The sequence below is a fragment of the Dioscorea cayenensis genome, chromosome 12 (assembly GCF_009730915.1).
Source record: "Dioscorea cayenensis subsp. rotundata cultivar TDr96_F1 chromosome 12, TDr96_F1_v2_PseudoChromosome.rev07_lg8_w22 25.fasta, whole genome shotgun sequence".
Classification (NCBI taxonomy): domain Eukaryota; kingdom Viridiplantae; phylum Streptophyta; class Magnoliopsida; order Dioscoreales; family Dioscoreaceae; genus Dioscorea; species Dioscorea cayenensis.
Genome location: NC_052482.1, coordinates 19,170,982 through 19,184,776, shown reverse-complemented (window position 1 = coordinate 19,184,776; position 13,795 = coordinate 19,170,982). Strand labels below are relative to the sequence as shown.

The 13,795-nt window shown below is 31.6% G+C and overlaps 2 protein-coding genes and 1 non-coding gene across 3 annotated transcripts; 1 reads left to right on the top strand and 2 right to left on the bottom strand.

Moving 5' to 3' along the window:
* Window positions 1-165: 165 nt before the first annotated feature.
* On the bottom strand, window positions 166-239 carry TRNAI-AAU. Its single transcript has one exon. It is a non-coding gene; the product is annotated as a tRNA-Ile (tRNA).
* Window positions 240-3,603: 3,364 nt separating this feature from the next.
* Window positions 3,604-5,469, top strand: LOC120273007 (protein ENHANCED DISEASE RESISTANCE 4-like). The gene is made up of 2 exons (XM_039279644.1): window positions 3,604-4,002; window positions 4,102-5,469. Exons 1-2 carry the CDS (start codon window positions 3,879-3,881, stop codon window positions 5,319-5,321), a joined length of 1,344 nt encoding a protein of 447 aa, XP_039135578.1. The 5' UTR covers window positions 3,604-3,878; the 3' UTR covers window positions 5,322-5,469.
* Window positions 5,470-10,180: 4,711 nt separating this feature from the next.
* On the bottom strand, window positions 10,181-13,253 carry LOC120274130 (trans-cinnamate 4-monooxygenase-like). The gene is made up of 3 exons (XM_039280889.1): window positions 12,220-13,253; window positions 12,000-12,133; window positions 10,181-10,930 (listed from the first exon to the last, which is right to left on the bottom strand). The coding sequence occupies exons 1-3, from the start codon at window positions 13,104-13,106 to the stop codon at window positions 10,332-10,334; spliced, it is 1,620 nt and encodes a 539-aa protein (XP_039136823.1). The 5' UTR covers window positions 13,107-13,253; the 3' UTR covers window positions 10,181-10,331.
* Window positions 13,254-13,795: the final 542 nt, after the last annotated feature.

The following is a 13,795-nucleotide window of genomic DNA, read 5'->3' as shown; positions in this document are numbered from 1 at the left end:
TTGAATCCACTGTTTTGGCCCAATGTTGGATTTCTGGCTTGGTTTATTATAGCACTTTGTTGGATGATGCCTTAAGATTTAGAATAGGACTAAAAAAAAATGGAAAGGAAAAACACAGATGTTATAAATAGGAAATGAATTAAATTTAAAAAAAAAACATATCATTGGCCCATGCAGGTCTCGAACCTGCGACCTTCGCGTTATTAGCACGACGCTCTAACCAACTGAGCTAATAGGCCAGCTTTTGTTTAAGTTATTTTACTTATTTTTAAATAATATTTTATATTTGCAAGAAATAGTGAAATACCAAAACTATTTTGTTATAAAATAAATATTTTTCAAAATAAACATATTTATATCTTTCATATAAAACATTTTTAAAAAATACATCTAGTTTTTTTAATAAATGCTTATTTCATAAGTTAAGCAATTTTCAAAAAAAATTAAAAATATTTTTTAAAGAATTTATTTATCAATATTCTAGATAAATAATAAGAGTGTATGTGGCTTATCTATTTTAAAAAATAAATAAATAATGAGAGAAATTGCGTGGCTAACATCCTAATGAGAAAAAAACAATATAATTTCATAATATTTTTTATTTATTTTAATAGAAGAAAGAACCTATAATCCTCTCAAAGCTTTACAACTTCCATAGCATAACTTCCCTTAAACTGAGATGAGCTTGCATGACCACAGGTCCACAACCACAATGGACCCACACGAGGCTGCATGACTAGCTCACTCGGCCAGAAACTCCCAAAAACTAAAAGAGGGGGAAAAATATAATAAAAATAAAATAACAAATTCACAAAATTAAGAATGATTTGGAGATTTACTAAGGTTCAAAAAAGACTTTTATTGTCGATCATTGAATAGCCTAATGGTATAACATAAAAGTGCAAATGGTAAAGTCAAGCGTTTAAATTTTTCCTTATTAAGTGCTGTTTTTAAGCTATTTATGCATTATTCACTTTGATCTAAGTAGGGTTTATCAATACTATTCACTAGGTCATGGTGTATGTCCCCTATGAGACCAACCGTAGTTTCATCCTTCTAGGTTTTTATAGAAAGGGAATTTTTCAAGTAATCCATAAGTTACTGTAATTAGTGCATTTAAATGGCAATGGGTAGAGTATGCCAAAACCCTTACCCATACTCGTACCCTCCACGGGAAAAAAAAAAAGTCATACATACCTTTACCCGCAGGGTATGAGTATACTTGCGGGTACACGCTTACCCGTTGTTCAAATTACCGAATTAAATTTAATAGTAAATTTAAATAATGATAATAATAATATATTACAATACAATGTTTAAACACATAGCCATAAATTCAAAATTACAAGTTGATACATTTTATTTATCTTAAATCATATAATCACATAAAAATTATATGTAACAAATTGATTTATATAAAATAACAAGTTGATTAATTTTCATTATCATCTATTTAGGATTCAACGGTAACTCTACCTTTATTGCTTAATTTTAACTATCTTAGTTTTTGTTTTAAATTTTTTTTATATATCTACTATTTATATTTTATATAGTTTCAAATTTTATAAATGTCTAGTGAGATTTTCAATTGAAGTGCAATTACAAATTAAGTAATTCTCATAAGTTTGTAAATTAATTGATTAATTTATATATCCAATTGATTTCTAAATAGCATCTTATTGTTTAGGATGCGCTATCACATTATTTTTTATATTTGTTTTATAATGTTTAATTTTTTAATTTAATTATAATTCTTAATATATATCTAAAATTTAATTTTAATAATATTATGCTCTATTAGATATAAATATAAAAATTAAATAAAATTCAAATAATATATTAAGAGAAAATTTAAAGTATTATTTTCAAAATTAATCACTATGAAAATAGATTTTGGGTAAATTACTAAATTGGGGGTAAATGTTTAGTTTAATAAAAAATTATATATATATATATATATGAGGGTAAGGATACGGGTATGGATATGGATTTTACATGTACCCGCTTCAACGGGTAAGGGTATAGGTATGGGTACGGGTATAGTATGAGCATATCTTTACCTGACCCATACCCGCTCAAAAAAATAATGAGTAATACCCATATCCATACCCGTATTCAGTCAAAAAAAGGGTCAGATATACCAGTCGGATAGGGTATAAATTATCATCTCTAATTTCTATACCTGTTCTCTTCAATGAAAGACGTTTATCCAATCAGGAAAAAAAAAAAGACTTTTCTTGAGGCAGAGATCCTGGAACATTTCTAAATCCTCATACAAGTTTTTTTCCCTTTTTAATATCACATGATTCAAAAGCATCCAAAAATTAAGGCCCAATCACATTCCAACGTGTGTATTTAAATTCAAGTGAGCTTTTTTCTTACACTACTCAGTCTACGCAGTCCAATCATGGATTACTCGGTTGCTTCCCAAAACACACCTCAAAGAAAATGACTCTTTCTGGTTTCTTATTATTAGCCACTCCTTTTTTTATGTGGGAAAAAAAAATGAATTTGAAAATTATTCTCTTAAATTTGGATTGACATACGTTATTTGTTCAATAAACAAAAAGAATTGCTAAAAGATTTCTAATATTCCAATATATATATGATCAAATCTTCGACCTTTTAGAAAGTGAAAAGGAATAGTATACTGGAAAATATTCATCAATGCAGGTTAATTGAAAAAGCACGAAAATGAGTGACTTAAATAAGTGAGATATTCAAGAAATTTTTTTTTATAGGACTTTTAATTATTCACTTAAAAAATTAATTGATGGAAGATAAAAAAAAAAAAAAAAAAACATTCTCCATAATATTATTAATTACATTTATTTTCTTTCAAAAATATTTTATAATGAAAAAAAAAGTTTTGACTGGCTTATGCTTTACAAAGCAAATCAAACTTAGGTTTTGAAAACTTCATCCCAACAAACATATTCTCTTTTCTTCAATCTTTACTTTCAATTGCAGAGATACTTCTTAATTTTTATTCTTTATCCAATCTGTAATCTTAAAATTATACACTTTTGATTATGGAAAAAAAAAAGTAAAAATTATAACAAACTGAAAAAATATTTTGTAATAACATAAAAACATCCATTTTTTTTTACAACAAGCACCATCACTTTACATGATCACTAAGCAATGAGCATCTGAGCTCAAGTGAAACTTATCGAAGATGTACACATATTTTTATATTATACCATGCACCCTCATTTTTTCTGGTGACTCAATCCCTTTGTCATCCATGAAACAAAGACCATTGCAAAGATTTTAGGGTTTTTTTTAATAGATAAGTTATGTGTTAAGGGGTGGCACAACTAAGAATTGATAATTTAAATCGTGCATATTCATATGGAAAACACAAAAATTGGGCTGCAAATTCACTCTCGCTGTTAAGAGATTTTTTTTTGGTACCACAAATTCCTACTTATTATGAATTTTAGGTAATGAAAATCTCGTGAAACACACTTGTGGGAGACAGTCCTACGCCACACAACATTTGCAAAGTGTAAAAAAGGAATTGTTAAGAAGTTTTGACCTTTTCATATATATATATATATATATAATGGACAAAAGGGGAAAAAATGAAGCAATCTTGAGGGCTTTCCAGGATGCAGCTGCTCTCTCAACTGTGTTCTAGACTCATTCAACATGAAAAAGAAGAGCAAAAAACAAAGGAAAAGGGATGATATCAAGCTCACAGTCAAGGGTCTACATGGTTGACCACCCCTCCAAACACGCTCTCTGAACATTCATATAAAGTTCAATCCTTTTCTTTTCTTTCATTTTACTCCACAAAATCAAATCTTGCTGTACAATTAGGTTTTATATTAAATTGTTTTTCTACCTTCTTCTTCTTCTTGCGTTTTAAATTCATGGCAAACAACAATACCGCTACCAAAGTTCGGTTTGTGAGATGCCCAAAGTGCCTTAAACTTCTTGCTGAGTTTTCTCATATTCCTGTTTATAGATGTGGTTCTTGTGGCATGGTTCTCAAAGGTCAGTTCTTTAATTTCCCCCTTTATTAATTCTTTGTTTATTTGGTTTTTATCATTTAGAGTTCAAAGAATGATTTTTCTATTAATTTCATATCTGCAGCAAAGAACATCAGTCCTTTAGGGCAAAATCAAAGTCAAAATCAAAACTTGGTAGAGGAATCAATTGATAACTCTGTGGAATTGAATGATAGTGAAAATAGGGAGTCATTGGAGATTGAAAGAATTGGTGTTAATGGAGGAATTAAAGGTGAAGAATTGATTGAAGATCCAAGAGTTACCATTGGTTCATCAGAAGAGGATTGCAATGTTGGCAGTGGTTCTTTCTCTAGTGATAATCCAAGTAATGGTGTTCCTAACAAGTATAGGCTTATGTCCAAGAGAACCTTCAGAAACGGTTCAAAGAGAGATACAGGATCGATTTCAAATCTTAGTATTTCTAGAATGAATAATCCTTCATTTGATTCCGAAGATTTTCATTCTGTGCAAAACTTGACAGAAGTGAATGTTGATAGACAACCATCAGTGAAATGCCAGAAGATTGGCACTTCAACTGAATTCAATAGTCTTGAGTTTGATCATGTAGAGTTAATGAAGAAGGTGGATGAAATCAGAGATAAAGTTGATATTTTGATTGATAAAGCAGTGAATAAAGAGCGAAAATGGAACGACAAAAGTGATAGAAAGTCCAAGTCTTTGCAACAAGTAGTACAACATGTTCATTGCATCAATTGCCCGCCTAGAGAAATTAAGCATTTCTGTTCGCATCACCGCAATGCGTGTTGCCACCATTCCAAAGAACAGAATTCACGGCAGCATAAAACAGAGAGAAAAGAAGAAGACGATGAGCATAAGAAACTGAACTTGAAGCTGAAAAAGCCGGCTAATTCGAAAGTATATTGCCTGCCAGTTGAAAAAGGAGCACCATTTGTTGTCTGTTCCGAATGCATGAATGTGCTACATTTGCCACCTGATTTCCTTGTATCGAAGAAACGATGGCATAAATTGCAGTGTGGTGCTTGTTCTAAAATTCTTGTGTTCACATTTCGTGCGAGAGCTCGTGAAGGCTCTTCATCTGCTGCTGAAGCACAACATCCACCAACAGAGGCCTCGGCATCAAATTCAAATATATCATATACAGAAGAGCATCAGGAATTTTTTTTAGACAAAAGTTATTCTTTGGAGACCCAGCAGTTTTTATGTATGCCAAGGAATTCTTTGGAGATAAATATAGAGAGAAGATATTCATCACTTCATCAACTCATGGGATACGATTCGGCCAGTGAATTATTACGTGTGCGCAGCTATTCAAGCGACGATTAGTTGTTAGAGCATTTCGGCAGATAAGATTTGTTCGAATATTCATTGTTTAGACCTGTGTATGAATTTATATATATGTTCATTTGTATATATTAATCTCATATCATTAGAATTGTTCATGAATAGAACTTGAGTTACTGAGATTGTATTATTTTTGATCTTTCAATTGTTTGTGCAGTTAACACTGCAAAGTTTGGATCCCACAAAAGAGTTGCTTTGAGTGATTTGGAACAACATATCTTCCTAGGATGATCACTGAATTTTTTATACATAACAATAAACAATGTTTACAATTTAGATTAAAACCATGATGCCTAATTTTTAAATAGTGATTTCTTGATTCCAAGTTGCTTGGAAACTCAATATGAATAATTTAATGGAACATCCATGAATCTAGAGGGGAATTTGTATCACAAAATTAATACAGTGAGCATAGTACCTCAATTATTATTTATATAAAACAAAAGGTTGTCCTTAATGTGACATTCTTTAATTCTTTGGTTTTTCTGTCATCATTTGGGCATTTCATTTTGATTCCTATGGTTTTGATCATGAAACAAATGAGAAATGAAAGAAAAGTGTTTATGGAACTCGTAAAAAAAGATTGTTTAATAAAGAACAGAGATTTTAATAAAAAGATTGACAATTTAAAAAAAAATAAAAAACATAGACTAATAAAAAGTTTGCCAGGTCTAAATTTACTTATTGTTTTTTTTATTTGTCAATGATATTTGAGTAAAAATGATGGAGTTGGATTGAATTACTTAAAATAAGCATTGATATGGATTTATTTTGAAAAGAGATTAAATCCTCATGAATAAATAATGATGTGTTTAACTCTAATTCATGAATTATTCAAGACTCAAACTATTAGGGGGATTTTTGAGGTTTACAGCAATATGAACCGGTGATTTTGAAGTAAAAATATAAAATGAAAACATAAAAGGATTCTTTGAACCTTTAATTATTTTCATGCATGAAATTAGATTAAAAAAACATTTAAAAGGTTTTTTTTCTCACCCGGTGGAGGTAACAGTTTAAATGTTTTTTTCTTTTGAATAAAAAAAACAATTATAACTTTATTAAATAAAAATAAACAGCTGTAACCAAAGAACAATACAAACTAAAACAACAAATATTCTACCAAAATGAGAAAAGTCCTGAATCTATTTGTCCTTAATGTGGAAATGATATGTATGTGTAGTTGCATCTAAGAAATAATTGTTAAGCAGTATCATCCGTCTTAGATGATACATTACAACTGATCACCTTACCAGGGGTCAATATTGGGTACGGTTTCTCCAAAATAAGATGTGAGAGAGTTAAAAAAATTTATACTGTATTTAAAAGCTAAAATGGAGTCCTTTAATTTCATATTTTCAGCACCTGAACCAGCAGATATATACATGGAGGAGAAGTAGTAGTTGACCTTATTTTATCCGGAAGTCAATATTGACTTTTGTCTGTCCGGTTAAGGAATCAAGTCAATTGAACGAAAAACTGTTTCGTGAGGGATAAAAGCAATCCATCCAATTCACATGTCTTATCTGTACTTCTTTACTTGAAATTAAATGTAAAAGGCTAAAACATGAATGCACGTAAACGTGATTTACCCATGCATGATGCATCTTTACTTTACCATCAAAGTTGAAATTGAATGTTAATGGTTGAATTCACATGCGCTGTGATCTTTAATGCTACTTACCAAATTATCATTTTTTATAATAGAATAATACATTGAATGACGTATCTAGGATTTTTGTTTACTAGAGCAAGGTTTACTGTATATATTTTATTTTTCAATTTTAGTAAAAATAAATAGTAAAAAAATAATAATAACTATATCTATGGACATAGTGAACATTTTAAATTTTAGTTTGGACAGTTACCCATATTAGCTACCATATAAATCCGCCCCTGAATACACTATTCCGCATTGGTTTTACTGACAGTGTATCAAAATTTTATTCTTCTGGTTCTATTATCTTAGTTACTTTTCAATAATAGAACTGTAAAATATTTTATTTTTATAAAAAAAATTAATAATTTGACTCTATTTTAATGTGTGGTTCAAGTTTAAATAACGTATATCTGTAATTGATTGTCAACATTGTATAATTGCTAAAATGATTGGATAGTGGGTGTTTAGTTGGTCCATCCAGATTAATTTACAAATCTTAACATTTAATTAAATAAATAATTATATTTAATAAATTATTATGACATATGATTAGAATCATTAAATAAATACAAATTCAATGTTAAAAATTATTCTAATTTTCACCGGTCAGTCAGTTTTAGTCCAACGACTCCAACCTAATATATTTATAATATATAATCTTAATTCAATATTTTAAATCCAAACTAAATTTTTGGCAATTGTTGGTATAATTAGAATCTTTTACTCTGTTGATATTATTTTTGGATACATACACGTACACATACATAAATATATTGTAAGCCATGGTTGGAAAACATCAATGTTAGCTTTACAAATTAAGGTTTTTAGATATAATCTTTTTAAATTAACTTATTGAATATTATTTTTTTTCCTTTTGATATCATAAACTACAATTTTCAAAGCCACTGGCTCTAGAACAATTAATTAAAACAAAATTTAGTAAACTTGCGTTACAAAACATAATTATTTTAAAGCTAAATTTTATTTTCAAAGATATTTCCTTAGATAAAGTTGATGATTATGCTTATTACATGACTTATAATCATGTTTTTTTAACAAATGTAAACAAGCCACGTTATGTGAGGAGTCAAGCTCTACAACACTTGTTCATTCTCATTTATATGAGTTGAGATTTAAACTCACCTCATTTAATAAAATACTCCCTCCATTCTTTTTTATCTGTCGTAAATAATCAAATCTCGCATACCAAAAAAGTTAGTTATTTCACATAATTTAATAAAAAATTAGTTATCTTTTCAAAATTTGCATTTCTCTCTCATATTAAATTTCAAGAAAAAAATTGAACAGAGTGTTAGGTTAATTTTGAAAAAAAAATAATAAATGCTTCTTGATGTTTAAAAATGATAGATAAAAAAGAACATGGGTTTATAACAGATAAAAAAGAACGGGGAGAGTAATTAAATAATCTATGTAAAGGACACGTTGCCAAAAGTGCAAACCGTCGTTGGCACTTATAATTATATTGAAAAATTTATTATTCGAGAAAAAAACAATGTAATAATTAAAAAATTTAAAAAAATTATAGAGTAGAGTTTATTATTATTGACATATTTGTTGTAATTTATTACATTACTTAACATTTGAACACATTTATGATTTAAGAATCTCCTAACAACAATTAAAGAAAAATTATCCATATTTATATAAGGGAAAATTATTTATTAGTCCTTGCAACTTTTCAAATATCCCCTGTAGTCCCTTTGACATTTCAATTTCTTCTACAGCCCCTCTTTTTTCAATTTACTTATTTTCCAGTCACTGCATTAGTTTATTTTATTTAAAAGTCCAATTTTGCCCCGCTTACAAAATATACTTCCCATTTATTAATTATATTTTTTATTTAACATTGTATATTTGTGTGTAACTATACAAGTTTTCATTTAAAATGTAACGTTTTAGTTTAATATTTGTTGTTGATGTTTAATACTTAGTTTGTTGTTTACTATTTTGTGTTTTCGTTTAAAATCGCTGAGGGGCATTTTTGACAAAAAAATATTGAAAAATAAGCTATCATATGATGTCAAAAAAGAGGACTTTTTGGGATGTAAAATAGTCCAGGGGTTTTTTGATCAAGTGACAAAGTTAGAGGGATAATATGAAAAATTTCTCTTTATATAATTAATGTACAGATTGTGATCACTCTATCATCATGTAAATCTTAGTGGTGTAATCATACTTTATTTTTTATTTTTTATTTTTCCATGTATTTATTGTACTAGATTTTAAATGTGAGTAGATCTCCATGAAAATGACAGGGCTATTAAGATATTTGACTCTCAGAGTCAAAAACCAAAGATTTAGTCTATTTAATAAATAATTATGGAGTAAATAAATTATGTGCTCGGACCGTTTTTATATAAAGTACAAATCATTAACCTTTTATGAGTCGGCAAGAAAAGAGGACCAAGTTGGGTCAGCATCAAGAAATTAAGCATTTCTCAAGTCCGCAACCACTGTATTTAAGAATTTGATTTGGTTTTTGATGGTTATTCTTCAAATTTTGAAAACTAAATAAGCAAAAGACTTGCAGGGCACCACCACTTTCATTCCTTGATAAATAGAATGTCAAAAAAATAATTTAAAAAAATAATGAAGAGAAAGCAGCTGGTGAGAAGCTTAGGAATTTCATAATTTTATCTAACTACACAATTAATTAACTTACAAATTTCTGTTTCCATAACATTCATACTATAGATGGATGCATTGATATAATTTAATTTTTTTAACAATAATTTCTAGCTATGGTGTGATTTTAAAATGAAAAGTATAACAAAACAAATTCTCATTATCTCAATCATCTACTAAAATATAATAAAATAATTACTCTTATAATAAGAAAATAACAGTTAATTTAACTCTTAGGTGACATTTGGATGATTGTAATTATAAATATAATGAATTTTCAGTTACAATTTAACTATAAATATTTAAATTCTAAAACATAATAAAGAAAAATATGATGTTTAATTAAGCATAATTGGAGATGTTATGTTTGATAAATAAATAAATTCTCCAATGATTTTGATAAAGTTATGGTTTATTTATTTTAATAAATAAATAAATAAATAAGTGAAAAACCGAATATTTGACTTGCTAGCAGTAATTGAGGGCTAATAGCTTATTCACATTTATATATATATATATATATATAATAAAGTGATGATCAATTCTTAACATTCTTTCGCCTCATGAATTTCCAACAACAATACTGTCAGCGCCCATTATGAACATTAGGAATCACACAGTAAATTAACAAACAATAAATAAAACACTTGAGATCCAAAGCAATGCATCAAATGAAAAGAAAATAACTAAAGCACTCTAGGTTTGCAAACAATAGTTGAATGCTTAAGTATGTGTAAGCTAAATTGGCCACCCTTCTCAGAAGTATCAATCTTCTTCTCACCGGGAGGTGGAAAAAGCTCAAAGTTCTGAACCAAACGGCCAATGGTAATGGAAAGGATAGGCAATGCAAGGATGATGCCAGGGCAACTTCTCCGGCCAACTCCGAAAGGAAGGTACCTAAAGTCATTGCCATTAGTTTCAACTTTAGTCTCTTCTTCAAAGAACCTCTCTGGCCTAAACTCTTCGGGGTTTTTCCAGAGTTCAGGGTTGTTTGCAAGCCACCATGCATTGACAAGGATTTTGCTCTCGGCCGGAATGTCGTAGCCGCCGAGTTTTGCGTCGTGGAGATTCATGTGGGGGACTAGAAGAGGGATGGCCATTCGAAGCCGGAGAGTTTCTTTGATGACGGCTTGGAGGTATGGGAGGTTTTGAATGTCTGGCTCGGTGACCGGCACGCCGGGACCGAGGACGGTGTCAAGCTCGTTGCGCAGCTTGTGCTGGATGTCCGGGTGGTTGACAAGCTCAGCTATGCCCCATTCTATGGACCACAATGTGGTTTCTATTGCTGCAAGGAAATTTTTGAATGTTGATCAGTTAATGAAGGTGAGAGTTGACTTTTCTTAAAAAAGTAAAGTCAATGTTGACTTAGTTGTTGGGTTGAAGGTTGGAGTTGAGCCATGAGGGTGGGCAGAATTTATGACTATTTTTGTGCGATCCATTGAATCCGCATGACTTATCTATACTTTAGTTTTTAGTTAGAATTAAATTCTAACGGTTGAATCATAAATAAATGGCCGTGATTTATTTATATCCTTCTTTACTCAAGGCATTCAATTGAGATTAAATTTTGCCAGTTGGTTGACTGCACTCTCCCGCGTTAAGTTGCGTTACGTTTTAGAGCAAAACTTATTTTTACTAAAAAAAATAGGACGGGCTGTATTTGGGACTAATTAGCCAATATGCAAACACTAGACATTTGGAACAAATGATGATCTATCAGTTATTCTAGATATATTATGAATTACCTCATCATTATTATTACTGGAAATGAACAAAAAAATTTCTCCAAAGTTCAGGTATTCACAAAAAAACCCCATGAGTTTGAGTATTCCCAAAAGATCCTTCTTTTTCCGACAGGGTTATTTTTTTCGACCTTTTCCGACATAAAAGGTATAGATATTAACCGAGTGACTCTCGGGTTTTTAAGTGAAAATACCAAATTTTAAAGCTGAACCCCATAATTTTAAACGGAAAAGTCAAATTTTAAACGAATGTGTTATATGTTAAGTGAAAAACTTATGTAGTTAAGCATAAACACCAAATTTTAAACAGAAACTAATAATTTTAAGCGGGAAGATACGTCATGTAAAAATAGAATAAATTAACGAGTAAGTTTGCATTAATTGAAAAAAATAAAGTTCGTCAAAATAAAGAGGATCGTCTCCAGAAATTCAAATGTCAGAAGGTCTGTTTGGGATGTTTTGAAACTTTCAGGAACTTAAAAATAATTTTCTCTTATTATTATTATTATTATTATTATTATTATATAAATTAAACTGCTTTATCTATATCAAAGAAAAAAAAAAGTCAGAAAAATAAAGAAAATTTTCTTATAAAAGGAAATAAAAACATACCAGCAACGTTGATGTTCTCAATGATATAAAGTACGTTGTCCTCATTGATCTCCCCCTTCTGCTCCGCTTCCAAGATGTGATCAATGGCGCACTTCATCCCACTCTTATCCATTCCTCCACTACTCACCAGCTTCCTACACACACACACTCACTCCCCAAAATCCCATCAAATCAAAATCCAACCAGAAAAACAAGAGAAAAAGAGAGAAATTTGACTCACTTCCTCTCTTCCAAGAAGTAGTCTTTGAAGAGTTGAAGCCTTCTTTCCTTCACATCCTTGCAAATCTTGAGATAACCTCTCAAAAATGGCCTCAAAATTGGGATGAAATCGCCATAGTTGTACTCGAAGCTCTGAGCCAATCTACTCCTCTCCCCATTCAACGCCTTCAGCTTCAAGAACAGAGCATCATCCTCGCTCTCAAACCTCCGATTGAACATGATTCTATACATGTTGTTGTACATCATCAGCTGCAATCGCCGGCGGAGGATGATCCCATCGGTGGCAGCGATCGGATTGGCCTTGACATCGTCGATGACGGCTTGGGCTTCAGCTTCCCATCCGGATCGGTTCTGCTGCACGACCTTGTTGGTGAAGAAGGGGACGGTCATGATACGGCGCATCTTGCGCCAGTGATCGCCGTAGACGGTGAAGACCATGTCCTGGCCTTTACCGGTGAAGATATCGAAGACGACGTTGCGGGTGCGGGAGCCGAACTCGACGCCCTGGGTATGGAGGACGTCTCGGGCGTGATCGGGGGAGGAGACGACGACAAGGTTGCGTTGGCCCATGCGGAGGAGGAGGATGTCGCCGAAGCGGCGGGCCAAGGCGGTGAGATTCCGGTGGTTGAGATCATCGCCGACCTGGAGCCAGTTGCCGAAGATGGGGACGGGGAGAGGCCCGGGAGGGAGCTTGAAGCGCTTGTTGCGGAGCTTGGAGACCACGATGGCCACGATAATGGCGGTGAAAAGCCCTAGAAGGGTTTTCTCCACGAGGACGAGGTCCATCATCGCCGTTGGTTTGGCCTCGGGATCAGGATTGGGATCTCGGCTAAGCTTTGCCTGAGAGTGAGAATAAGAGTTCGTCGCCGGCTTCGATGAGATGGACATGGAGACGATGTTTATTTATAGATGGATATTCGTTAGATTTAACGGTGAAAGTTGGTATCGTTAGTGCTTGCCGTTTGTTTGTAGCTGGCGAACTCCGGAAATTATTTTATAATTTTTTTAAAATTATTTATTGTTTAATTATATAAAATTTGTTTTTTTAATAAGGTGGATAAATCATAAATTTATTAAAAAAGAGAGAAACATGGGATATAAAATACAAAGAGTAAAGGCGACAAATAAAACTAACAAAGCAGAAAATTGTAATCCTCATATCCTCACCAGAGATGAGAATAGTGAACAGAGAAAGCATAAAAACGTAGAAAAAGAAAGATAGGAAGAAACTGGAGCCGGCGAAGTCAACCATCTGGCTTGCTCAGTGACAAAAGAGGTAGATTACTCCTGAGTCCAATTGGGTGCCATATCGCCAGTGAAGTCAGTGGATTTGGAACTCAGGAAATTTAAGGAACGCTTGATCTTCTGAGTAACCTCTGTAGCTTCCTGGTGGGATTCCGAATCTGCAAAAATCCAAGAAAGAACCATATTAGCTGTTTTGTAAATTGTTGAAGAGATAGGTGAACAGATTTGGTTAAAAATACGATTGTTGCGTTCTAGCCAAATATTTCAGAAGATGGCTCTGGAATAGAGGTCCCAAGATTTCTGAGATAAGGGTTCAAAGAGGGTATCCAATT

What these genes read in the sequence shown, in the direction of transcription:
- LOC120274130 (XM_039280889.1), bottom strand. Translation starts at nt 13,106, where the DNA reads ATGTCCATCTCATCGAAGCCGGCGACGAACTCTTATTCTCACTCTCAG. An exon ending in TACTTCTTGGAAGAGAGGAA is followed by an intron (nt 12,134 to 12,219) that starts GTGAGTCAAATT and finishes GTGTGTGTGTAG; the next exon opens with GAAGCTGGTGAGTAGTGGAG. An exon ending in TGAGAACATCAACGTTGCTG is followed by an intron (nt 10,931 to 11,999) that starts GTATGTTTTTAT and finishes ATTTCCTTGCAG; the next exon opens with CAATAGAAACCACATTGTGG.
- LOC120273007 (XM_039279644.1), top strand. Translation starts at nt 3,879, where the DNA reads ATGGCAAACAACAATACCGCTACCAAAGTTCGGTTTGTGAGATGCCCA. An exon ending in TTGTGGCATGGTTCTCAAAG is followed by an intron (nt 4,003 to 4,101) that starts GTCAGTTCTTTA and finishes TCATATCTGCAG; the next exon opens with CAAAGAACATCAGTCCTTTA.